This window comes from Ixodes scapularis, unplaced genomic scaffold (assembly GCF_016920785.2).
Source record: "Ixodes scapularis isolate PalLabHiFi unplaced genomic scaffold, ASM1692078v2 PGA_scaffold3__209_contigs__length_174095766, whole genome shotgun sequence".
In the NCBI taxonomy this organism is placed as follows: domain Eukaryota; kingdom Metazoa; phylum Arthropoda; class Arachnida; order Ixodida; family Ixodidae; genus Ixodes; species Ixodes scapularis.
The window spans coordinates 108,768,924-108,795,991 of NW_024609868.1; the positions used below are offsets into that span (position 1 = coordinate 108,768,924).

A 27,068-nucleotide genomic window follows, 5' to 3' on the forward strand; every position below is an offset into this window, starting at 1 on the left:
GTTTTTTTTTTTTTGATTTTAGATCACCGCTATATTTTGAAAACTTTATTGCATAAGCACCAATAAATTGTCTTAATTGAAAATCTAAAATAGGGATAACTCAGTGCAATATCAAACATAATGGTTTTTATATTTGTCAAAACAGGGTGCAAATATTAAGGCACACCCTTTCACCGCTCTTTCTGAATCTCTCCATGCATAGAAAGATAAGACTTCTGAGGGTAGAAAATTGGGCACCGAATCTGAAAAACAAAAAATAATAAAATATAGGAGCGTGTCTGGGGGCAACGTAAACAAGGTGCTGTGCTCTCGAGTCCACTGGGTAGCGTATTTCTTTTACGATAATATGTCCCAAGTTCATACTCCACAGAGCGAAATATAATCTGAAAATATACATTTTCTTTAAATACTACGCACCCTGCATATAGAACGCACGTCAAAATATCTTACCACACAGCAAACCTTGCTTGCGTTGTTGACGAGCAATAAGTGTGAAACATAGAGAAGCAGGGATGAGAATAAAAAGCAGTGTTATCTAAACTGTGTTTTTAATCATGATTAAAATCGTGATTTAAAATTTAAAGCTTTTAATCTTAATTTAAACCGAACTTTTTGGTAATAAAGATACCAAAGTATGATTTGTTTTTTATTTGTCTATTTTTGGGCGCTATGAATGTGCATTTATTTTGTTTTCTAATCAAAGAATGGTCAAACACAGAAAGATTTATATCAGTCTGAGTGCGAACACAAAGACGTAGTGTTTACAATGAAATGGGAATATAGTGCTTTCTTTCTATTATTTACCACGTTACGTTACGTTTTACTCCAATTAATTAAGCGCGCAAAATGAAGGCACTAACCCTAGAAATCTAATGTTCTACTGAAAAATAATAAGAACACAAAAATAAAAAAATAAAGTTTTTTACCGAATAAAAAATATTAGACAGTTTTGGTTCTATTGAGGCACGGTTTACTCAATCAAAAATGTTTAATTCAGCCGGACTTGATTAAAGACTAGTTCCTTCTTCCGCACCATTTTCAGTGATCGGACGGATAGATCGATCAATCGTTCACGTTTAAAAAAACGTGTAGTGATTAACAACCACTACTCTTTAACTACATTGCATTAAACCAATTTAATCTGACTGAAAAAAAAAAACATTCATGATTTATTTGATGTCGTTTGATAAATAAAATATTTTGCGCATTGTAGAAAAAGCTTAATTAACATAATCTGTGATTCACAATGTCCACCAGCCCTCGTGACAGTTAACAATCTTGAAATAAAAAAAAATATATATTCTGCAATCTGCACCTGTTCATTCTTCGCACCGCGACAATTTTTATTTTTAGGCGTGTAGAGTCCCCGGAATATAGTCCGGGAGAAACGTCAAGCAAAGCTTCGCTATTGCTGGAGATGGGAAGGAGAACAAATGCACGCGATTCCTTTTAACTGCCATACTCGAAAATAGGTCGTCTTTTTAATGAGCAGACGCGTGTATCTACCTTCCAACAGAACCCACGGTGGTCAATCATTTAGACTTAGAAAAACAGCCGGCGAATGGCGAACAGAGGTAACGTTGGTAATAAAATAAACAAAAGATATGCGATGTACACGGATCTTTTATTCCTTTGTTCTGACGTTGTCGGTGCCTCATCATTTGCTGGGCCTCTTCCACAAATCGCAATGACTGTTTCTTCTTGAGATTTGCAGAGAAACAAACGCGCAGGTATTGTTCACACAGAGGTTGGTCTATTTTCTAATAAATGCGGTACTTAATAGAAGATTACAATGTTTAAATATCGGACGCACCACAGCGTATTGTATCAATTTGGAAGCGCATTAGTTTAGTACTGTAGACAGTTGGACGGGTTTTTACAGATTGAACATAATTAGAGTTGCGTTTGCGCACAGAAGGACAGGGACAGAGAATATACTGAACGTTTGTAAACTGTTAATTTTGGAATTCAAATACTCCCCTTGGTTATTGTTGTTAGGAAAACATATTCTGACCCCAAAGAATGGAAAGAAGGATATGGAAATCGATGGGTGGCTGCGTCTAATCAGGGCTTTACCGGCCTCGGATGCTATCGCGGCTCTCGTTGCCAGCAGTGGCTGTTATCTGACGTCCTCGCTGCGTAACGCGGCCACCCATCGCTCGGCCTTCGGGTTCGTGAAAGGCACTTGGGCCGGGGATCTTCTGACAGGCCCACGCGACGGGCTACGCATCGGCCCATTTGCACCCGCCGTGAGTGCATGCAGGAGGTGGGTGTAACTGCGAACGCCGGGCAGTGTCAATTCGTCGTCAGAACAGACAAACAGGCCGGACAGAGACGACGAGTTGACTCTGTCCGGCGTTCGTAGAGAGACCGTCTGGAGTCTTCGTAGCTGGTGCGCTTCTTCTTGGTGGATGCTATATATATACTAAAGGGCGAAACAGCTTCTGAAGAATATCAACCTAAAAAAAATTGCTCGACCTTCACGCGATGTGATGTGTCTAGACAGCGGAAGCAAGGTCGTGTAGTGTTTTCCCGCCATAATTAGCATGGAGACTGAATTGGTGCAGAGGTGACGTGAATTAAAACTTTTAGCTAATTTTAGGGCGGAAACTGGATTCCTTTGATGTTTTACGCCGCCACGAAACCGGGGGGACGGGCCACATACAGTTGTTTTACAAAAAGTGTAATATCCAGACATGTAAGTTGCGCGTCACACGCGGGAGACACAAACCCAGAGCCTCAGGGTTAACGTTTATTGCAAGTTCTATGGACTATAAATGAAAGCAAAGAACACATGAGAGACGAAAACGGGATCCGCGTGGCGGCTTTCATATACCAACTTGGGAGGACGCATTGAGGTGTCGGCTTGGCATAGGTCCACATCACAGCATCCTAGGCTGCTGCCATGGGGATCTGCAGGTGGCGCCCGTTTTTTTAGCTCATGTGTTCCTTGCTGAAAAGGGGGAGTTGTTGCATCGACTTTAAGATTAAATAATTTGCATCTGATTATTTTTACGTTGTTTACCGCGTCCCGGAGGGTAGAAAAAACATCTCCTTCATTAAAAATGTCGCCCTTCCACTGCATTGTCGCAAATCAAAACCCGAGCTTTTTCCCCGCCTGCAGCCGCGAGTGGAAGAAAGAACTACGGCGACAAACTTAGGTGACCTCGCTCGGCTTTAAGCTGCAGCATAACGCCCGCTAATATCAGCAGAGAGAGGGAGATGAAGCGTCCTCCGAGAGAGCACTCGCGAACCTACACGACACCCCAAATTACGTCACTAGGACTGCGATTAGGTGTGACCCTGAAGACTCTGAGTGAGTTGAGGGGTGCCAGGTAAGACACGGAGGCGAAATCGGTTTTCTGCTCTTTACTTCAAAATTTTCAGAGCGCAATTTCCGCACATTTTTGACCGAAGTCCGGAAACTGTTACACCCATCTTTATTATACGGAATGCCCAAGGCGAATGATAAAGTGATATTAGGTTTAAACCCTTAAACACAGCCTGCACTGTGGCACTGAGCACTATGGCATTGTTCATGGCGTAGGTCAGGAACAATGCCTTAGCGCAGAGAGTTTCTTTTAGGTCTAAGCATATTATTATACCCGTCATTCACCTAGGGCCTTGCGTAGATTGTAGCGATTGTCTCTCCAAAGCGCTTTTCTGGAGAGCAGACAATCCAGATTTTTTTACCGTGTACCTGCCGCTGTTTTGTCGGCGTCAGTAACCAGGTGGAGGGGCTTAGAGCGATAAACTGGTATCCCGTTCAACGTGTAAAACTGAGCCCCACTTGGCTGCCGCCATTTTGTGAAATTTTGTCCACTGTACAGGTGACCGAACCAAATCCCGTGGCTTTCAGGCAAAACTGAGCCGAGATTTGTTTATTGGGATGTTGTAAAACCACGATCGACTATTTTTTCAACACCGTTAGCCCCAAAGCCCCTTCATGTTTCAAAAGTAGCGCATGTGTTAGCCCCATTGATCAGTGTCTAGCTCCAATAAAAACCCAAAGTACAGCACAGCGGCCGACGGCATCTAGTGGAGGCATTGAAAAGCTGCCCGAGGTTTTGTCGTAAAAACACAATTTGGACTTACAACATATCTCTATTATATCCATACTAAAAAGAAGGAAAAACAATATATCGAGTAATCTAGCCAAGTTATGGACTTATGTACCATAGTCACCACAGTTTATACAAGCGGTGTGGGACATAGTCCGCTCTAGCTTTCCTGCTCCCTGATTATCTTTTCGTCGTAATCAGCGGCTAATGAAGCTATTTTATTGGCTGCGATAATAGCATACTTTAAACTTGTCACGGCATGCCTTCTTAACCTGTATGTGACGGTCGTCTTTTGAAAAATTAGTAAGGCTGGATAATTGTGATAAAGATGAGGGACTACACTGTTAGCAAGTCCCGTATATTTGGTAAATATTTGGGGTGAAAAACACGCCATTTACACAAATTGCATAAATTTACACGCTGAGTAAAAGATAATTGGTTTAAAAATCATGGGAAGTTGTAAAAAACGTGTTTTGGTTCGGTCATACACGCATAACCGTGTAGCCGACCTCGAAATCACGCATCACCACCGGCGTCGACCGCAGCATTGCCAGCTATTGAAGCACCGGAATGCCTGGGGACACAACTAGAAAGGACCGTGGAGAAGAGTTTAGAGAAGAAAAACATGTCTCGGTGACAGATATGCACCAAAAGCAATTGCGCCACGTCGCAGGACGTTTGCGAAGCCTCCGCTTCTCAGGCGCTGCCATTGATTGTGGTCGATGGCAATGCGGCTTCCCTCATGTTGCCTATGTTTGTATTTATTTTAGGGGTATGGATAATAGTTTCTTACGCACCATAAATAAACCTATGGGTCTTACTACTCATTCTAAACAGTTAAAATGGATATAAAAAGCGTGCCCTCGATTTGAACACGTGACATTGCCGTTGGTTTCATTTTGGCTTTAACCCTTACAATGCAAGCGGAACGGCCGTAAGGGGAGGGGGGGGGGGGGGGGGGGGGGGGCAAGGTGCCGCCGCTTCTATTGCCGCTTCCCATGAACCTCCTCAGAATTTACGGCGCTCCGTGGTGGCCGCCATATTAAATCTTTACACCAGTGGTGCTTCATCTGTCGGTCATCTTTAAGTTAGAGCTGAAAGAAAATTTCTGGCCACGGTGCAAGACCGATGTACGCTGGAAGCTAGAGCCGGTTTGCTTTCGTTGTTTTTCTTTGGTCGGAGAAAATCTGGCAACAAGGCACGTTTAACATGGCGTCGGTATTGTTTTGGTTTGACGGGACTTGAGAAACTCCGCGGTTTCCGATCACATGTTGCAAAGACATGACCGGAGAAGTGCCCCTTGTGTTGTTCCCGGTCGACGGAAAGTGTAATTCGTAATCGTCGTGTGTGCTTTGAAACTTGCAAGCGAAGGGAGTCACAGGGTCCACGAGTGCACAACCACAAGCCAATGTTCACGACAGCGCTGCGTTGACTTCGACGATCTCCTTGTTGGCTGCAACACGGTGATGCAAAAAAGAGCTGAGACGTTCGAGGTATGGGTGTGTGGTGCGGTGCTTGGAGGTGGAAACCCACATTAGCAGGGAGCGCAAACTGGTTGTTGTGGGGTTGAGGTTCAACGGGTTCAGTCCCGTCGTCGTCAGCTGATCCGGTCCAGCTGGTTCGGGAGGACGCAGCGAGCGTTTTTAAAAGTAAATCTTTATTCGTTCCGTTTCAAAATGTAGAAGATTCCCGACGCATACCCTAAGTAAAAAGCTGCGGGTGTTTTTAACAAAATTACGTCGTTTTAATTTAACAGTTAACTCCGAATTGTTGTCCTAAACCTGCCGTTTTAATGCTTCGTGTTGTTGGATTGCGTTTGCTCAGCGACGAGTTTGCACAGCGGCGCACACCTCTCGAGTAGATGATTTGGTGATCTAAACGACCTGTTATACAGAATTTGAGAGAGATTTAAGTCACCACCGATATTTTCCTGTAAATCTCGTGCGAGTTTGCCGCGCTCATCATGCGGCGTGAGTAAATTATGGCAAGATTTCCTTCCTGTCCACAGATGAATGATCTGAGACGATTTTTACGTAGTGAATAAAGCGCTTTTTTATTTTGGGCAGAGGCGGTGGTGCATTTATTATGGTGCAATCACTTGAGAGTTCAGAAATTGGGAGTATTGTGATATGCAAAAATTTTTTGCATTTCACAATGCTTGAAAAGTCAGAAAAAACTGCAGTAGTCTGCACATTCGTTTTCGGAACATGTGTGTTGAATTGCGAAGCCGCCTGCAAGCAGGACGATATTTGTTTGCCACTTTTTATCCCCTTGCCGTTTGAAATTCGAAGCTCCAAATTCCCGTGTTCCAGATGTCGAAATAGGAAAAAAAACATTTTGAGAACGAGCGTGAAACCGATATTGAAAATGTTTTCGCGTCTTCTAAAAGTAGTACCACTGACGTTAAAATAACATGAAAAACTATTTAGAGTGTTGACTTTGAAGAACTGTCTAGCTTCGAAATCTTTCATTGTGCGATACCAAAGAAAAAAAAATACTTTACATATATGTCTGTAGTGCGAAACTGGAGCGCAGCTCTTGAGGACTAGGAGGGGAGGGTATGTCTCTCTACTTTTTCCTCCCCTCCTCCCTCTCCTCCTTTTCTCCTCCTCTCCTGCTGCCACTGAATTCGTTCATGGGTGACGTGACACGAACTTCGGACGTTATTTTCCCCGCTATATTTAGCGGCGAAATTAAATGTTTATTGTGGTCTTGTGAGGTCAATTTACCGGCTAAATTTAGGGGGGAAATTTTTCCGCTAAATTAAGCGGGGAACGTTTTCCGATAAATTGAGGAGGGCAACGTACCATAATGCAACGCGCTCTTACGCCGACGGCGACTCCGCTCAACCCGTAAACGGGCGCCTAAATTGGCGCTCCAAAACTTGACTCGTCAGAAGTAATGCCCCCCCCCCCCCCCACCTCGGATTTCTGGAAGAGTAACTGAAGCCTGGTCACATTTTACTGTGCAAATAGACAAACCTAATTATTTTTTTTTCAATGACGCACTGGTGCCAAGAAGTAACGCAGGGTTTTTTGTTTTTTTCAAGAATAACAACGAGGTTTATATATATCAGGGCCGCTTCACTCCTGAATTGAAAGAGTGAGTTGCATTTATTGTGCTTCAAATGTGAGTATTGTATGAACATGATGATTCTCGAAGCGAAGGCACTTAGTAGACGACGGTGCCGACTGGGCGGTGCACGAAGTGTCCACCTCTGCTCTGGTGCACGGAACTGTGAGAGCCGGTCACCACTGGAGCGTGGTGCACCTGGGCCTGGTGGTAGGTGCTGACGAAAGTAAATATATTTCGCATGTTAATGCCACTCCAAAAAAAAACAAAAAAACTTCCGATTATTGGGTTGCTCAACACCATTAGTTTTATACTGTTAAACTAGCTCTGTTTTGTACTGCTGTTATTATTAACAATGTAAATTTCAGTTTGCGCAATATTCTATATGTGTTGGTATTATATGATCCACACAACCTTTCATGTGAAGCTAATTCAAGTAAATGAAACACTTTATCGGCGCCCTTGCACTGGTGGCATGCCCAACAAATTTAAAACGCTCAAATTATATGTATGCATGAAATCCATTTGTCATGTAGGATCACGATAAGAGAGCTCGTTGTTAGTTCATAAATATAAATATGCTCCAAGTTCCATTTGCTGTACGCGTAAGTCCTTGAGAGCGCTGATTCTCAAAAGGTGACTGCTTTCTAAGAAAGGGGTATGTCACTCACCCGAAGAATGGGTCGTGCTTGGTGACGGTGGTCTTGGGGTGGACGACCTTCTGTTGACTGATGGTGTACCCGTGGGCGTGTGGTGGCACGTAGGCCACCTCGCTGTGGTGCTCCACCACCGGCTGACGCACCACCGTGGTGGCCACAGGGACGTGGACGGCGGCAGCGTGGTAGGCGTACGGTGCCACATATCCGGCCTGGCAGCAAGTGGCCAGGAGGACGAGGCAGGGCACGAGGGTGGCCTGTAGGGACAATGCGGAACAGGCTTTTATTTACAAGGTATAAGGGAAAACATCTGGACGCAGTATTTTAGTGGGTTGTTGAGAGCGTACGAGCAAACCGTGGCTCCGATTATCACTAGCCAGAAAACACAATCCACGGACGTTGCGAAAGCGATATAGAAGCTTGCGATATGGGTGACTTCAGCAGAAGCGAACTCAACATTGGCGACCCCTGAACATCAACTATTTCAAGATATGTCACTGGCTGAGATTGGCGGCGGCACTGTATAGTCAACGAGGAGCATGTACCGCGTTAACTCTGATGAGCCCCTACTCTTCTAGAACGTTGACGATTGAGGGCACCAGAGATGTATCGTGGACGCCAAGAAAGTTAAATGTTCACTTTTACTCAAAATTGTGTACTGATGTGGAGCAACGGGTAGTAAACTGCCTTTACGTTCCATTTTTTATATATATGCAGAGACAAAACTCAAGCCGCTGCGAAGAATAACCAGTTCGTAATGGAACCGTGATACAGGAAAGTCTTCCGATCTCTGTTTAGACAGCTGAGTTAATCCAGAAACTTAAAAATGAAAAGGTCATAAAAATATTTAGTGTTACCCGTAAATAACTTTAATCCCTGCACCAACTGAAGTTGCCGCTGGCTACTGATACGTAATCCCTTACATCGAAGCGTGCACTATGTGTACTCACGAAGGTGTTCATGTTGTATGTGGACGGAGTTGCTTCGATGAACACGCTTGAGCGAACCGTGTGCTGACAGGGCAGTCACAGGTGTGATTTTATAGGCGGCAATGAGGAAATCCTGAAAAGTGCCCTGAGCAAGTTTTCTCGCAGGCCGCGGTCAGCCACACCTATGTTTTTTGTCGCGACACTGCAAAAACTACTCATGGTGTTATCCTCGCTGCGGCTGCCTTGAGAGCGGTCAGCAGCAAGAGCGAAGTTTAGCAGCCGTACTACCGGCATCTCATCAAAGTGCACGACGCGTTCTTTTACCTGCGGGAGGCGGCTGCAAGTCGCGGTGACTGCGTCTGAAATTATTAAGATTGTCTTTCTTGTGCACCGCCCTTTTCATTGGGGTCAAATAGCCATTTGTGAGTGGTCCACTCCAGGCCTTTGATTCCACTTATACTATTCAGTTGCACTTTTTGTGCAAACAAATAGTGTTTGACATGTTAAAATAGCTTTTCATAAATATTAGGGCCACACTTTACAGATAATATAGTTTTTCTTTTAATTTTTTTATTTTTATTTTTCATATTTGAACGTCCAATATTGTAAAATTGACACTCAGCTCCAGCGACACACTGGCAGAACACTTTAAAAAAAAAATCCGGTGAGTCTACTTTCCTGCACAACATTCGGAGAGCCAATCACCGCAACCTAAGGAGGCAGCTCAGCGTAAGTCGATGCCGAAACATGTATTTAGACCAACAAACGCACTGTGATATTAAAGAATGCAGAACGTCACGCTTGCATTGCTTGATGTCACAACTCAGACTGCGTTTTTTTTTGGGGGGGGACTAAACGTATGTTTCGTCATCGTCATTGTATGAGCTGCCTCTGTAAGTTGCGCAGATTGGCTCTTTATGTTTTCTGTGGGACAGTGGACGCACAAGCTTTTTTAGTGTGTGAAATTAATGATATTCGCTTCACATCTTTAATAGAATTTCGCAAAACACGACATTATAATTTTTAGTAATGCTGGATGTAGTGCCAATACCAAGAAAGAAATAGGTCAGCATTTGCTGAGAAGTGAGCAGCCAATAGTCTCATATATTGTTTCTTTTCCTGCTTTGCCAAATTGAATTTACCTTGGCCTGAAGCAATCCATTTTTCTTCACATATTAAAAGTTTATTTTTGGTGCTTCGCTGCAGCACTCATACTCGGCGTCCTTTGGCTATGTCAAAGTATTTTTTCCATGCAAGAAACTTGTGCATGTCGGTTATTTTAAACATCTTTTATTAAATCTACGCAAATAAAGATGAATCAAACATTTATAACATTTACAGATAGAGCTAGGATATCTTTATTTTGTCTTTGTTTTTAAGTACGTGACATATGTATTTCGTGGGATCTTGCCGGGGTATCTTATGTGAAGCACAACCCTAATAAAGTGTAGTATATCCCCCATCCTCCACTTTTGTTTGCCTTCTTTCTATGATGCTCGTTCAATTCAGTGCTAGGTTAGATACGAAGAAAATAGCGGAAGAGAACTTCTTTTCCGAATATGTGCGATGGTGTACATTACTTTTGACACGTTCTAAGCATCATGATAGAAAGCAGCTAGCTGGCTTCATGTGTAAGCGTAGACGACAATTTTGAAAACGGCAATCACTATACAATTCTTTCAGTGCATTAATTTTTGGGACACGTCAGCAAATATACAGTTTCTTTCTCGTGCACCCCAGCATCAGAGTAAATATTTTGTTTTATGAAAGCCTGTTTGTATCGGGATGAGCATCGTTCCCGCGCGCATTTGAATATTACTACTGCGAGTTCGAACACTCGCTTTCAGGCACGCTGCTCTGGCTACAATTCTTACCTAGATCGAAGAAATCAGATGCCCCTTGAACTAGACTTCCTTCATATTGCCTTAGTCATTACTACAAATTACTTATTTTTGGAGATTGAAGAGTTGAAATCGTTGTATTTTGTTTAGCATGATCTCGTGATAATTACCCATATCTTAGTGGAAGTGTTTATTCTGTCAAGGTTCGGTTTAATAAAATTACGTCTACCCAGTTGCATAAATTAGGTATACATATATTTATAGCATTTGTTTCTATAATTGTGAAAAAATACTATGACGGGAGATAAGGCTGCACGTAAGCGCTCTGTGTCGTAATCCGGTGGTGTAAGGATAAGTTTTTTGTCTTGTTGCTTGAGGTTTACGGATCACCAGTAAGACGAATAAGGCCCGACCAGAGTCCATATTATGATTGGGTCTGCAGTCCTGACTTTGACCGATATTTATGCATATAATGGATGTAAGCGTCTTGTAGCCGATTTTTATTTCAAGGACTGGTTTCGTGGATATTCGTGAAGAAATAATTAAGAAAAAACGGGTGTAATACGGGAGGTGGGGGAGGGGTGAATTAAAGAAATTTTCAACTTCGGGTGTGAGTGATTTTCTGTTACAAATTGCTCAGTCTTTTTTTCCATGGCTTGTAGATTTCCACTTCAGTCTGCAAAGCTGCGTAGCTTTAGCTGAAGTGGGTCAGTTTTGGACTGCTTTTCGCTTACGCACACAAGCAACATTCGGCCACTATATGGTGCCTGACAACGACGAAAAGCGCAATATGTGTAAACGTTTTTTTGTTTTTTTTTTTTTTTTTTTTACGGAATACATATGTTGAATTTGATGTACCTCTGTAAAACAAATATAACACCACACCTCCTACAAAACTCGGGTCAACCCATGCTTGTTTTGTTTCAAAAAGGTTACATGTCAGTCACTGGTCAACCACGATATGGTCGACTTCAGGCTAATTGAAATAATGCAAATCAAAGGTGTTAATCGAAAAATTATTTAAGCGCGTGGAACAAACATGGTTTCAGAGGCATGAACTATCCATGTAGGTCCTACCAGCGGCGTTTAATTGAAGATATTTTTTTCTTTAAATCAAGCGTTTAATTGCATTTGCCGAAACGGAGGAGTTGAAACTGGTTGATACGAGTGCTTTATAAGCCTAGATATATTGTCTCGCAAAGTGCTAAACTTGTTTGATTTCGCTCTTCATTTTGCTCTCACTTGAATAATTGTACGCTGATTTGGGCCACCACAACACATACTAACTTACATAAAATATCCATGTTAAAAAAAAATGTTATCCGTATAAGTCCTCATTTGCAGAAAGGACAGGAGACTCGTCATCTATTTGTTCACTTCTAAATTGTAGATACATTTAGGCTACATCTCTATTTGTCACTATGAAGCTACAAAACCGAGCAAGTAAGGCATATGACTACCATTTCCGTGCTAGCTTCTTCACGTTCATTCGAATCGTCGTATCCGCACTGCCATACACCACGCTGGATGATGGGCTCTCGTGAGTACCAACTACGGTCGCCAGAAGATTAACCACTAATTGGCGACCACTTAAAATTGACTTCTTGAAGCAACTATAACTTTTTCCGTTGTCTCCAAACACGTAATTCCTAAACACTATTTTGTTAACTAACGCTTCTTCTGTTATTGTTGTTTAATGTTTTTTTTCTGATTTGAGCACGTGCCACCTTACGTTTCAGCATGTAACATCTTAAGTTATGTTTGGTTTAGTCTACGTGAGATATGAGAATATGTGCGTATTCGTCTTTTGTTTGTCTTCCGAAACCGTTTGTAGTCCAGTCACTACCTAATGTAAAGGAATTGAAAACCTAATCACGTAAGTTATCGCTTTTTTCTCTCCTCCTTCATCACTTTGTAATAATGGCAAATAAATATTATTATTATTATTAGTAGCAGTAGTAGTAGTAGTATAGTACTCAGAAATAGTTCGCGCGCAGCATTCAAGAATACCCCATTTCGCATATTTCTACAGAGTGTTGTAAAGCAGTGAATATTCGCGAGACTTTATAATTTTCGCAAGCCTCGCAAACTCTAAAACTCGCGGATTTTAACGACACGCGTATAACTTTCGCGTCTTGAGATTCCGAATTGATCCAGTTTTTAGAATTTGTAAAATTCATTGGTCGCGAATATGACCCCCTTAAACAAATCGCCGATAACGTTGTCCGTGAAACTAACAAGGCATTACACGATATTTATTTTTTGTGAAAACCTTGTTGCTTATTTTTGTTACCGGTAAATTTCTTTTCCACTTCTGGTTGCAGGTAATCGACAGATCTAATAACGGCTCCATTCCAGATCTATAATGAGCAGAATCAGGCAGATCAGTATTTTAACCCCACGTTATAGCAAACAAGAAAAAAAAAAAAAAGGTAGACTAAATTTGATTTGGAAGCATGCTGTTCGTGTAAGATTTATAAGATTTCAGTCGCATAAGAAAATTAGTTATCTGCGCTACATTTTGAACTCTTCTTGTTCAGGTTGTGCATATGGAAATGCACGCTGAAAGAACCCAAGCACAACAGTCTGTATCTGCCATACTGGGTAGTAATTCAATTACTGTGATTGTATTACAGTAATTTAACTACTTCTCTCGGCAATCTGTAATCGTAATGAATTACTTTTTCTAAAACAAATTGTAATTTTAATTTAATTACTTTCTAGCGTCAGTAATGGCAAAATTGCATACAGAATTACAATTACTGTTGCAAAACTTTGTGGAGCCGACGGAACCCCTCTGAAAACCTCAGCGCTCGCACAAGCGGCCTATTTCTCAGTGAATTAGTCATGCACAGACACAAACTCACACACGCTTAAAACATAAATAGCGTCGCATTGTTTGCTGTTCTGTTGCTTACACTGCGGGCTGAGAGACAATCCTCTTTGGAGTCTGCCCCTTTCTGATGCGAGCAGAAAGAAATAGCGTAAACATACCAAACTATTGAAAGAAACAAAATTAAACTTCAGATTTCAGCCGAGGTTGGGAATTTTATTTGTCGATGAAGTTTTTTTTTTTTTGACAGTTTTTTACGGCCCTCTTCCAGTGCTGTCCCATATGTGTATCGTTGTATTATTTTCAAGTTTATTTCATGTTGGTTTTTCTTGTGGTATTATTGGCATAAGCGCTTTGGAGACTGACCTCGGACCCGTGAATATTGTCACCGATAATTCGGGTGCACTGATTCGCTACTTGCATATTTCTGAGTCATTATCATTTCAACTCAGTGTAGATAATTTACAATACCATGATGTTTGTATGTGTATGTGGTCGTATTAGCGCATGTGGATTTTACGTTTATTTTAACACTTGTAAAATATTCCTATATGGCTGAATGTCACATTTTTATTTTACTAGCCAACTGAAGTATGTCCACCTCGTTCTTTCTTTAGTGATCTGGCATCTAGCCACATATACAATAATTTATTATTATTTATTAAAAATATAAGAACGTAGTACCTAATTTCCCCATACCATCAAGTTCTATCATGAATTTAAGAAAATTCGCAGAAAAAAAGTACAATACGTTGACATTGGAGTAAGGAATGAACAGATACGCTGCATTCTATACAACTCATTAAAAGACATATGGCCCATGTCGGGCCACTCTCAGAAATAAGTAATTGTAACGTAATATTACTACTTTTTAAAAGTAATTTGTAATTGTAACTATTACTTTTCACGTAGTAGTAATTGTAATTAAACTAATTCTGAAGAAAAGTAATTGTAATTGTAATTAAATTATACTTTGGAAGTAATTTACTCTTGTACGGTATGTGCAGGCATCGCCATCTTACTGGCAGCAAAGCCGCTCCCCAATAAACGTGCACAAAAAAGTCGTCTCATGCCAGCGACAGCGTTTTCCACTTTCCGAACACCTCCCTGTAAAGTCAATGACTCAATGCCGTGAAGTTCGCCGTAGCCGGACGTGCCGGTGCAGTTGTCGGAGCTGAGAGTGGGACACTGTCGCCTGGTGAACTCTTGTCAAAACCTATATACATCATCGCGTTATTCTGCGACGACTTAGAGGGTGGTTTCAAGGGGGGCATATTTCACCGGCAACACTTATGTTGGCTCGCTACCGGCGTCTCGATCATCAGTGTGCGGGACACGATTGTTTTTTTTTTTTGGGGGGGGGGGGGGTGTAAGTGGCCCTTTAATGTTCGGCGAATCAGCCTACGGTTGTGACCACGATCGTCGCGTGTGCACCGCGCTGTGCCAGGAGTGGCCCAGCGCGCGCTGATTGGCCGATGAGACGATGTCACTCAGTCGAACTAACCTTAATTTTTACCCTGCGGTACTTAGTATTATTTGCTATCCTCTAATTTTGTTGTTTACCAAATAATACACTCTTACGTCTGCATTGACCATCGTTCGTGTGTCATCGCTTTAGTCGGCGCGCCGTTCAATGCTGGGGTTCCTTTCGGGCAGCTGCTGTTTCTCTGCTCGTGGCGTCGTGAGTGCGTAAGAGCGCCGCTTGTACGCGCGTGGTCTTTAGTACGTACGATTGCGAGTTGCTTAAAAATATCGCCCCTTCATGTTGTCTTTGCGTAACAAGAAAAATTGACTCTTTTGCAAAGGCTAAAGCAGTTAACACCCCTCAAGGTTGGGACTCTTATAACATTGCCGTTAAAAGCTACAACAGAAACCTGAAATTGGCCAAAAAGAAATTGTAACTTATAGTACATCCTAAAGAGTAAAACGGGGAAGTGCCATACCCTGGTTTCACCCGAAAAGTCCATACAATTAAGCGGCTACAACGGTGACCTTATATCTGAAAGAGGCGGCTCTACGGGTTTTAACGCATAGTATTCTTCCAGTTTTTTTGCTATCGAGTGCTTGGACGTTGCTCCCATTCTTTTCGAGAAGCCTTAAGAGCCCATGCCTCCAATAAGTGCAAAAGTGTCCGGCATTCAAAATTTTATTTCCAAAGTGAAGGGGTTGTTGTTCCCTGGACCCTGAATATCATTTCAAAAACTCTAAAGATACTACCATTATTTCTGGTGAGTTCTTGAAATTAATTTTTAGCCAGACACTCTCTGAAAGCTGCATTCTTTCTTAGTTGAAGCTTGGCAGGGTTATCCCAGTCTTAGGCCGGGGAAGTCGCTAGTCTATCTCCAAATACCGTCCCATCTTCTTAAATCTTATCTAAACGTCTTGAGCAGATACTGAACTCCCATATCATGCTTCACTTAACAACAATTACAATTTTCTTTAAACAGCAACAGAAATTTACAAAATAGGCTCTCCCGTGACACGCAGCTGTGTGATATGAGTGACTTTAGACTAGAGTGTCTCTCTTAGACGGACACCGTTTTGCGGGATCTTTCCAAAGCTTTTAATCGTGATCCTCATCACCGATTACTTTTTAACTTGCTTCCCTTCGTCCTGACCCACTGATTGCTTACATGAATACGCGACTTTCTCTCTGCGTGCAGCACATGGTTACTAATGATTACGAATCTGCCTCAACAAGAGTCGCGTCTGATGTTCCTGGATGGCCAGTTCTGGTAAACAGTACTTTTTTATTACTCCCAAACGACATTCGCGCACAATTTTCTACTAATATACGTTTCTTTGCACATGACTGCGTCGTCTATAAGAAAGTGAAACGTTGGCATGGTAATATTTAACTTCAAGATGACTTAACAAGAATTAACAAATTATGCAAACGTGACTGATGCCCTTAGATAAATCTAAATGTAAGCTAATCCAGTTCCCTAGAAAAAATTGCAGCAACCTTTACTTTCACACTCCTATAACTTATAAAAGGCATTATGCGAAGTTTCATTTCTAATTTTGCCCTAAAATTAGCGCGGAAACTGAATTGGTACAGGTTACGTGACACCGAATTTCCCGCCAAATTTAGCGCGGAAACAGATCTGCCTAATGGCTCAAGGGGCATCAATGTTCCCGCAAAATTTAGGGGGGATACTGAATGCTGTATAAGGTCACGCGACAACAATTTTTCAATTTTTCCCTCCAAATTTTAGCGGGGAAATTGAATTGGTGTAGAGGTCACGTGACATAAATTTTCCCGCAGAATTTCGCGGGGAAACTGAATGGTGTATGAGGTCACGCGACAACACATTTCCCGCCAAATTTTACGGGTAAACTTATTCGGTTTATAGGTCATGAGGCATCGATTTTCCCGTCAAGGTTAGAGCGGAAACACTGTTGGTGTATTGGCCATGGAATCGCAATTTTTTTGCTAAATTTAGCCGGGAACGGAGTTAGTCTGCAGGTTTCGTCACGTCAAGTTACGCGATATCAAATTTTTTGCTAAATTTAGTGGACAAGCCGAATTTGTGTGGAGGTCACATGAAATCGATTTCCCCGCTAAACTTAGCGGGAAATGCAAGGACGGACGGACGAAGGGCCTTGCAAAAGAGGGGAGGGGGTTATCTTCAAAAGGCATTTTATGCTATCAAATCTACCCTATCCCTGTGACCATTCCTTGAGATACATATAGGGGGATAAAAAAGACATCAGACCTTTCTTGGAATGACCACATCAAAGCCATCAGTGTTGTTAGTTCCGAAACTCTAGGACTCCATTGAATTCATTAGACCAAGATCGGATTATGCCTCCTCCATCTGGAACCCTCATGAAGTCTACGTCATCACTCGTCTGGAAGCGATTCAAAAGAGGGCTACTGGGTTCATCTTATCCCATGCACACTTTCTATCATTGTAGCAGCCTTAAAATGTCAATGAAACCCTAATCCCCGTACTGCTTGATCAAAAAAAAAAATAGTCTTCCCGCTCTGCCTTCTTTATTAAATCAATCACCATTGTCCCAACCTTAAAGTAACCCTTAAAAGGAAGAAAAATAACAGTTTGCTTTAAACATCCGTGTCAAAAACAATTAAATTTACGCGCCAAAAAAAATTATAACAATATTGAGGGCGCGAAACATGATTTTGTCGGTAGGCACACCCTTTTCATTTGATTTTCTCTCTCGGTATTTCGGACGCGTGCAGGAGAGGTCGACCGGCTTCTCCTTCACGTTGAGGTCGAAAGAGCGAATGACTATTCCGCAGTCTTGGGTAAGTTACTTTTTAAAAGTAATTCGTTACAGTTACAGTTACTTTCAGAAAAAAGCATCAAAGTTACCGTTACAGTTACCTCCACAAAAGAGTAACTCGTTACAGTTACAGTTACTTTTGACAAGTAACGACGTTACTTTTCAGTTACTTTTCTATAACACAAAAAAATAGAAAAAATCTAGAAAACGCTTCTTACAACGTTTTATTGAGTAAAATTAGAAAGTACGCTTTTTACTTAATCTGGTAACTTAGCAAGATCTGCTTCTCAAAGTTAGTGTTTGAAAATTTCCACGCCAGAGTAGAGGCGGAAATCAAAATACGAAACATGCGCAGTGCGGAGTAGTAGCGCTAATCAAAATACGAGACATGCGCAGTGCTCTCCACGTGTATTGTTGTTTCACGGTTGATTTACCCCATTAAAAAGCGTTTCCACAAAAAAAAAAGAACAAAAACCACAACATAGTGCTTCAAGACACTAAGATGCAAGGTTCAGTCACAAGGTACAAGCGCATGCGCAAAGATAACTAGATAATTTTCATAAAATATACACGTGGCTATATTCGGGTCATGACTCGCAAGAATGAACGTATTCACAACTTTGTGCAAAGCCAACTTGACACTCGAAATATTGGAATAGGCGATTTGGAAAGCACAAGGCGGGGAATGGCTAAATTGTACCCTCGTTCAGTGATATATTATTCATAAAACCTGGAAACTAACGACAAAAGTAACGCCGTTACTTTCATCGTTACCCCAGAAAAAAGTAATAGAACTACTGTTACAAGTTACATTTTTAAAAAGTAACTCGTTACAGTTACAAGTTACCAAAAAAGTAACGAAGTTACAGTAACGCGTTACTAGTAACGCGTTACTACCTAAGACTGCTATTCCGTGACGTCATAAACTTTGCGCGCAGAGCTTCAAACAAACCTCTCGCCGTCAATATTGCTCTAAAAAAATTTCTATCGCGTAAAATTTATGTTTTGAGGCGAGTGTCCCTACAAGACTGCTTATTTTTTTTTTCTTTTCAGGTGGCGTTTAAGGGATAGTTATTATCACCTCCCAACCGAATGTCATCTCGTTTTAACAATGCCTGTATCTTCAGACGCGTTTCTGGCTCAACAAATGCTTTCAACCACAAGCCGTATGACTGGTACAGCCTCCCATCCTACATCGTCACCCCGAGGGAATTCAAACCATCTCTTTAGATCACGTGTTTCATGTTATTAATATTTTTCACTTTAACTAGTGTGTGATCTACTGTATTTTTTTTTTCGTGTACGTGTTTCATTTTGTATAAATTATCCTCCTCCCCCTATGCAATGCCCTAAAAGGGCCCTTAATGCGCAATAAATAAAATAAATGAAACGAAATAACAATGGAGGACGTAGGCCTAGTGCAGTAAAGGCTTTCTAAGACAAAAATAAATCAGCAAAATCAAAGGTGATTACCGCGATTGTCCTTAGCTGCATCGGAACAGCCATATCTGTGACCAACTGCCGCCGGTTACGGGTTCATAGTTGAGTGGAAGTTCCTCCTTTTTTTTTGTGTTTGAGATAACTCTGTCTACCGCGCAGTCAAAGCCTGGCGAAAGGTAGGAAGCGTGTGCTTAACCTGTCGCCGATTAAAGGAAAAATGCAACTATGGTAAAATAAAAGACAGCAAACGTGGATGATGCGTTTTAATGTCCTCTTTTGCTCCCTTTTCGAATAGTTGTCTTTTCGTTTGTTTGATAGGCCTGTTGCGTTGGCCAGGAGCCGCTGCAAAAAAAAAGGACTTTTTATGATTTGTTCAGGGTAGTACAGACTGGAGCGTCTCAATCTGTCACACATGTAGACGATGCCTGCTCTGGTGCGGAACGTGATAACAAAAAATACAAAGTAACAACCAAGTTCTAACGCCGTAGAAGCACAGGTGAGAGGTAACACGGAAAGAGCGTGAAAAAAGACATACCGGATCATATGTTAAAAAAAAAAAATGTGGAAAAGAAAACGTCGAGACTTCAGGTGTTTTGACGTCATCACCACCCAGAATACGAGACGCGTACCCTAGCGGTTGTGGCATGAATCTAAAACTTTTCATTTCCTGGCGGCCTTGGATATAGCCGATTTCGGGCGTCGAAAGGTATTTTTCCGTTCGTCAGACTTTAAAAAAAAAAAAAAGTTTAGCAAACGCGTTACAAATAGTGGGAATCCCAATCAGGTGAGCGCGTACTACCCAAAATGAGAGCGCCTTAGTTTGTTCAAAACTCAGGACGCCTATTGGCACACCATCACTAGGAGAAATCTGGAGCGTTTTCCCGTAAAGCGCATAGGAATGTCAATAATAATAATAATAATAATATTCTTTATTCAGACAAGTGTCTAGGAGGATGGGGCAAAAGGCGATTGAAATCGCCTGACAGGGCTCCATCCCCCTGTACAGTCAGCAGCACAACGTACAGAAACATAGGAACAAAAACAATCAAATACTAATAGTGGGATTACACTAAGATACATTGATATAACAAAAGAAATGAGGCCGGAAACTTTAATAAATCATGTTATACCTGAAAGGTACGCTTTCAGTGTTCGTTTAAATGTGTATATTGTGTTGCAATTATTTATCATGGACAGTATTTCAGGGTGGTTGTTTAATAGCTCTGCGATCTGATTAAGTATTCTTTGTTTACCGTAGTTTGTGCGTACTCTGGACTGAGTGTAGTGGGTATGGCGAAATGAGTATATTGATGCATTGTTGATGTAACTTTCATGTACAAACTGAGGGTGTGCTTTTATTTTGTAAAACATGTAAATTGCCAGTTTTTGAATGAGTGATTGTTCTACCGTAGGGAGAGAATACTTGATAAAATATGGGCTAGAGTGTTCCTTATATGAGATATTGGCAATTGACCGAACTGCTCTTTTCTGTAGAATGAGCAGCTTGGATATACAGGTCTGTGAGCACGTACCCCATACCAAACTGCAGTAATTTAAACGAGAATTAACAAGAGTAAAGTATAACTGTCGTTTTAACCAAACCGGAATGATATATTTGAGCCTATTTATAATGCCTATTGACCGGGAGATGTTTGGCCGGATCTGATAATATGATAAGACCAATTAAGGTTTTCCTGAAAGTATACACCTAAAAACTTGTGAGCTTTTACATATTGAATTTCACTATTTCTAAATCGTAGGTTAAGTTCTTGATTAATACTTTTATTTTTTGCTCGAAATATCATATACTTTGTTTTCTCGGTGTTTAGCTCTAATTCATTACATGTCAACCATGCACTTAACTCTAACATCCAATCATTCGCAAGTGATTCAAGTTCATCTATGTTGGCACCAGAAAAAAATACGTTTGTATCATCGGCGTATAGCACAATGTCAGGTGTGTGGGGAATGTTGACAATATCATTAATATACGCCAAAAATAAGAGTGGTTCAAGGATGGACCCCTGGGGAACACCATATTGTATTTGACCGATTTCTGATTTCTCGCAACTTAAAGTCGTATATTGCACACGATCTGATAAGTAATTTTGAATAAGTTCTAGGGCTACTCCTCTAATACCATAGTTATACAACTTCTTCAGAATTATTTCATGCTTAATAGAATCAAACGCTTTCCTGAAATCTAAAAATATTCCTATTGTGTAAAGCTTGGTCTCAAAATTGGTTAAAATTTTGTCCTTGATTTTCAGTAAAGCTTCCTCGGTTGATTTCCCTTTTTAAAATCCATATTGTTGTTCAACAATTAGGTTATTTTTAATAAAATGGTCCGACATCCTGCTTTCGCTTTCGCTGAATCGCTTTAATATGCGCAATGCCCTCGGCAAATGATGGGTCGGATATTAGGTTTAGACCCTTAAAAACGGTCTGCGATGTGGCACTGAGCACGTTTAGACTTCATGCACAATGTAATAGCGCAGACAGTTTTTTTTTTCTCTCTTACGACTTAGCATATTATTATCCCCGTCATTCACAGAGACTCTTGCGCAGATCGTAGCGATTGTCTCTCCAAAGCGCTTTTCTGGAGAGCAGACAATCCAGATTTTTTAGCCTGCACCTGCCGCTGTTCCGTCGGCGTCAGTAACGAGGCGGAGAGGCTTAAAGCGATAAGCTGGTATCCCGTTCATAGAGCAAAAGTTACCCCCCCTTGGCAGCCGCCATGTTGTGCAATTTTGACCACAATACACCTGATCGTGCCAAATCCTGAGGCTTTTAGGCAAAACTGAGCCGGGATTTGTACTGTGATGGGTGTTAAAAACATGATAACTATTTTTTCAATACTAGCCCTAAAGCCCATTCATGTTTCAAGAATAACGCATTTTGCTTCGATGCCCGACGCACGTGAAACGTGCAGCCCTCGGGAAGATGATGGCGGCACAGTGCAGCCCTGAGCTAGATGTCAGACGCAATGTTCTTCCCAGAAGAGGCGCGTGGCACGTGACTCGAGCATTTCCACAACAATGAATGGCGCCACTTTTCCAAGGATGGAGGGACTTTGTTAGCCCCAGTGATCGGTGTCTAGCTCCAATAGAAACCCAAAGTACAGCAACGCGGCAGACGGTATCAAGTGGCGGCATTGAGAAGCTGCCCGACTTTTCGCCGTAAAACCTCATTTTGTACTTAAAAAAATCTATACTCAATGCCTACTTAAAAGAAAAGAACAACAACACCTGGTCGAGTAATGTATCCGATCCAGTTGTGGGCATATATACTATAGTCACTCACAGTTTATGCAAGCAGGGTAGGGCATAGTCAGCTGAAGCTTTCTTGCTCCCTGATTTGCTTTGCGTCGTAATCAGTGGCTAATGCAGGTTTTTCATTGGATGAGATAATAGCATACTTTAAACATGTCACGGCCCGTGTTCTTAACCTGTGTGTGACTGTCGTCTTTTGAAAAATTAGAAAGGCTTGATCATTCTGATAAAGATCAGGGATTATGGAATGTCCCCCACACAGGGCAGATTCCGTGTGTGGGTTGCGTTAGCTTCCTTTTGCTTTTCTCATCTTTTACTTTTTATTTCTTAAGTGGTGTGTTTAACCTTAACGTCGTCTACACTTCCCCTGCGTCGTTCGTGTATGGGGATTTTATCATAGAAAACGACACAAAAACATTCTGTTTTCAAACGACGCTGTAGGCCATATATCCGATTGACAGGAGACTATCTCAACGGAAGAGATATTTGCATTTATTCTACGAATAATATGACTCAGTATGGTATACAAAGAGTAATGTTGGGAAAGGAGCGTGTCTAGTAGACGACGGTGCCAACTGGGAGGTGCACGAAGTGTCCACCTTGGCTCTGGTGCACGGAACTGTGGGAACCGGTAACCACTGGAGCGTGGTGCACTTCGGACTCGCAGTAGGTGCTGTCAAAAGAACAATAAAAACATGTAATTTGGGAGTCTCAAAATTAATTCAGTTTTCAAAAAGAGGAACACTCGAACAATATTGCTATGACGTCAGACTGCTCAGCAAGAATTTAATTTATATGGTGAAAGCGCTACTTAAACCAGCATCCCATTCTTCCCCAAAGAAGAAGAAGAAAATGGTGCTATGGCGAATTTATTCCCCGAAAAGTTTTCTTTGGTGTTCGCGAGACATGCTCAAAACGACCATATGATATTTCATGCAGTGTAGCTTATACCAACGTTCTACCAGGTCGGACGTACTTGCTTCTGCGCAGTAACCTTACGACACATTCAAATTCCAAGTTTAGAGGCCATATACACACGAATGTCGAATCTCACTCAAAAATTACAAATTTAAGGGCTTGGCTTAGTGTATTTTAGCTTTTCTATAAGTCGCGACGGCCGAAAGTGCATTTATTACGTTGACACTGACCTAGAGACAATCATTGTTTTCCGAGTCAGCGATGCAGCTCACCTGAAGAAGGGGACGTGCTTCGTGACGGTTGTCTTGGGGTGGGCGAGTTTTTGCTGGCTGATGATGTACCCGTGGACATGGGGTGGCACGTCGGCCACCTCGCTGTGATGTTCCACCACCGGCTGACGCACCACTGTGGTGGCCACGGGGACGTGGACGGCAGCGGCGTGCTATGCGTAGGGTGCCACGTTGCCGGCCTGACAGCAGGCCGCTATCAGGACGGGGCAGGGCACGAGGGCTGCCTGCATGGGCACGATAGATTTAGAACGTTCCAGCGGCTGTCTCGAACCGAGCGAGACAGCCGCTGGAACCTTGTTTGGAAAGTGCACGTCAGTGTTGCCCGACTGCGCTGGGCTGTGGGTTTGCTCGTCCGTGGGCTGTAGCAGCCTGCGAAGGCGTACTCCCAGTCGCTGTGGTGGCTAAATCGCCGCGTTTAATTTTTTTCTTTTATGTTCTATGGCGAATAGAATTTCTTGAGGCTTTTTTAAACGCATTGTACTATTTTTGGGAACAAAAACAAATAAATCAAAGCTGTTTTGGTGAGTCCACCTGCGACAGAACATATGCAAATGGAATGTTTTTTTTGTTTTTTTTTTAAATTGTGATTTTTTAGGGCACTATACACTCAGCCGTGCCAAAGTGCAGAGGTCTAAACTGACACAAATACTTGGCCACAAAGAATAGCCGAATTGTATGAGTACTCGCCGAACACAACATGAAATTCATCGTGTATCATCAATTGAACAACATATATTGTACGTACCCTACGGTGCCGCGTTATCCGAACGGGATTTGAGAAAGGTCTCAAATAACACAGCACATTCAATATAGATACAATATCGACGAGAGTCACCTTTCGACAAACGCACGGAGTCTTCCTTGTGTTAGAGCACTTGTTGAAGATAGCTGCTTTTTTTTCGCACAACACCAGTGCAAAGGAACGAACGTGTGTATTCCGTCCCCGCACCCCGTACCTTGGTCTACCAGCTATTTTTTGCGAAGACCCGAAACAATCCCGGGAAGGCTTTTCGCAGATTATCTCGAAGTAAATAATCCTTGAAGAACGTCGAATGGCCCGCGTCGCTGGCTACTTGACTTTGGCATTCTTCGTTCGTTTCCTGCGAAGACTTAGAACTACGAGCTCTGTTATTCCCTGGTTCTCACAAAGGAATATACACAAACAAAGATTAAGCATCTTGAATAGGGAAATAAAGTATAATCTCTCAAGAAAAGCCGGAGAACTCTGAATGCACAATGCAGGTGCAGAGTTGCGCTGACCGGGTTTCCACAGCTCAGGCGGGTGGCAGACATTTCTGGCTTATAGGGGTCGCTAGAATCGCAAAGTGACGGCGCACAGAGACTTGTTTTTGCAAAGGTCTATGGTCTGATCATCTTCCAAAAAGGACACCTCTTCGTGGTGTGGAGTGCACGCTCAGAAATGAAGCGCTACTGAAGCCCGCGTTGAGCACAACCTCAGCAGAAGAGAGATAAAATAAAAACTATGACCACCGGTGAATACCGCCTGCTTAACTAAAGTTACCCGGGGATACGTGCGACGGCACTGCATGTTGAGAAGCGTATTGGTTTTTGATTATGAGTAATATTTACTAGGATGGTGGAACTTCAGAAAACCAAAGCCTCGTTTAGTACGCCGAACAGGAAAAAGGTGGCTTGAACTGGTACATGCTCTTGATGTGAACTAACGAGCAGCGAACTGGTCTACCATATTGTTTTCAAATGACATTGAAGACGGGACTCGAGAATTCAGACAAAAGATAAGTCCGAAATAGAGGTGGAACGCTGAAATGGCTGCCGATCTCTCGTTCAATCTCTAAAATCCGCAGGAATCAACTATACGGAACGAAAAAAAAAAGTCAAACGTTCCAGCGTTACAGAAATGAAACTTTTAAATCTGCACTAATAAAGATCTCTGTTGGCTGCTCGTCTAAATCTCCAAGCTCGCTGACAGCACTTGGTGTACTTACGAAGCAGGTCATGCTCTCTGTGGACGGAATGACGCTTCGGGTTACTTCCTTGAGTTCAGACTGTGGTGCAGTTCGGGGACAAAGATGTTTTTATGGGTGGTTATGAGGAAGCACTTGATCGTATCGTAACCATGTCTGGTCGCAGATCGCAGTGTGTCCCGCTCGTAGTTTTGTCGCCGTACCGCAGAGGATACTCATCGTGTTATCTTGTGACGACCTCGGCTGCTAGCGGCCAGCAACCGGAGCGAAGTTTACCGGCAACACTGCGATTGAGATGCACACCCTACCGGCATCTCATCAGCGTGCAGGACACGGTTGTTTCCCTGTGTGAGAGGACTTCAAAACATAAAGCCCGCGCCTTGAAGAAAAGAAAAAACAGCTGCCTTTCTTGTGAAGGAATGGTGAACGTTCAAAATAGTCTTTTTTTTTTACAAAATCAAAGCGTTTTTTTTCATTATTGTCTAGCCTGAATTTGTTACATCACGTCGCTGGAGGAGAAGCTCCTTGTATTTTCAATGGACCCTTTCCGAAATTCAGACTGGCTACTTTGATCACTATCATCATCTGTGGAACTGCATCTGTGCCATACCAATGGCGGCCTTTTAGTGAGTGATAAAGAAGGACGTTGAAGATGCCCCTTAACGGATGTTGCGAGCCCTGTACATTCGGGGGTCAGTACGACGCGACGTAGGAATGGAATGCAAGAGCTACGTAAGCGCGTATTTCTAATAACTAAGATTCAGTCAATCTGTAAGCGGCACACAATCGGCTTTAAAGCACTTTGGAGTATAGAATTTTCTCGAGGGATCTGAGTGGGTTGAGCTTTGTTCTGAATGCAGGTTCTTGGTCACCATCGAACTGAAAGTGATCGAGACAGAACTCACACTGAACAAGTCCTCGCGAGCCGTTGACTTGCGAAAGTGGTGGTACCGACACAATTTCATTTCCGCCATTGAAATGGCAAAACCTAAATTGCTTTACGAACCACCAGATGGCACTGAATTTCTGAAAGGGTCTATTGTGTGGCTTTCCAGATATATGATACTCTAATAGTTTTTAATAGAGACGAGAAGAAGCTTAGTCAAATTTCTGTTCTTTTTTTCGTTGCCAACTGCGTATATTTCGTGAATTAATGCAAACAAATGGTAAGAGGACGGCTTACTGACTTCCCCACGCGATTTTGCCTATGATCGGAATAAAAACAATCTATTATAGCTCTCGTGCACCCCAAAAAGGGTGATAAAAGTGCAAAGCCATTAAAGAGTTTGTTTCGCCATGATTTAGCGGATTTTTGTTAAGCGAAGAACTATCCGTGTACATATAGTCGCAGCTGGGTCCCTTGCTGACGCATGAAACCCAAGTAAACCCCATAAAATTCGCCGTTTTTATTGCACAGCGCAAATTGTTGTGTGTTCCTCTCTCAAAAAGAATTTAACGCAGATTAGAAATATGGTTTCCCAGAATCTAAGATCTACTACGGCGAGGTAGCGGTACGACACCGTGACAAAACAGCGCTTAAAAAAAAGGCATGGGTAAGG

General features: G+C 42.2%; 1 protein-coding gene across 1 annotated transcript; it reads right to left on the bottom strand.

Moving 5' to 3' along the window:
- Positions 1–7,123: 7,123 nt before the first annotated feature.
- LOC121837411 lies at positions 7,124–8,785 on the bottom strand. Its single transcript, XM_042293035.1, has 3 exons — positions 8,740–8,785; positions 7,805–8,046; positions 7,124–7,350 (listed from the first exon to the last, which is right to left on the bottom strand). Exons 1-3 carry the CDS (start codon positions 8,749–8,751, stop codon positions 7,233–7,235), a joined length of 372 nt encoding a protein of 123 aa, XP_042148969.1. The 5' UTR covers positions 8,752–8,785; the 3' UTR covers positions 7,124–7,232.
- Between the last annotated feature and the right edge of the window lie 18,283 nt (positions 8,786–27,068).

Excerpts from the sequence above, each read along its gene's own strand:
- LOC121837411 (XM_042293035.1), bottom strand. Across the intron at positions 7,351-7,804 it reads AAGCACGACCCATTCTTCGG|CACCTACCACCAGGCCCAGG; the intron begins GTGAGTGACATA and ends TACTTTCGTCAG.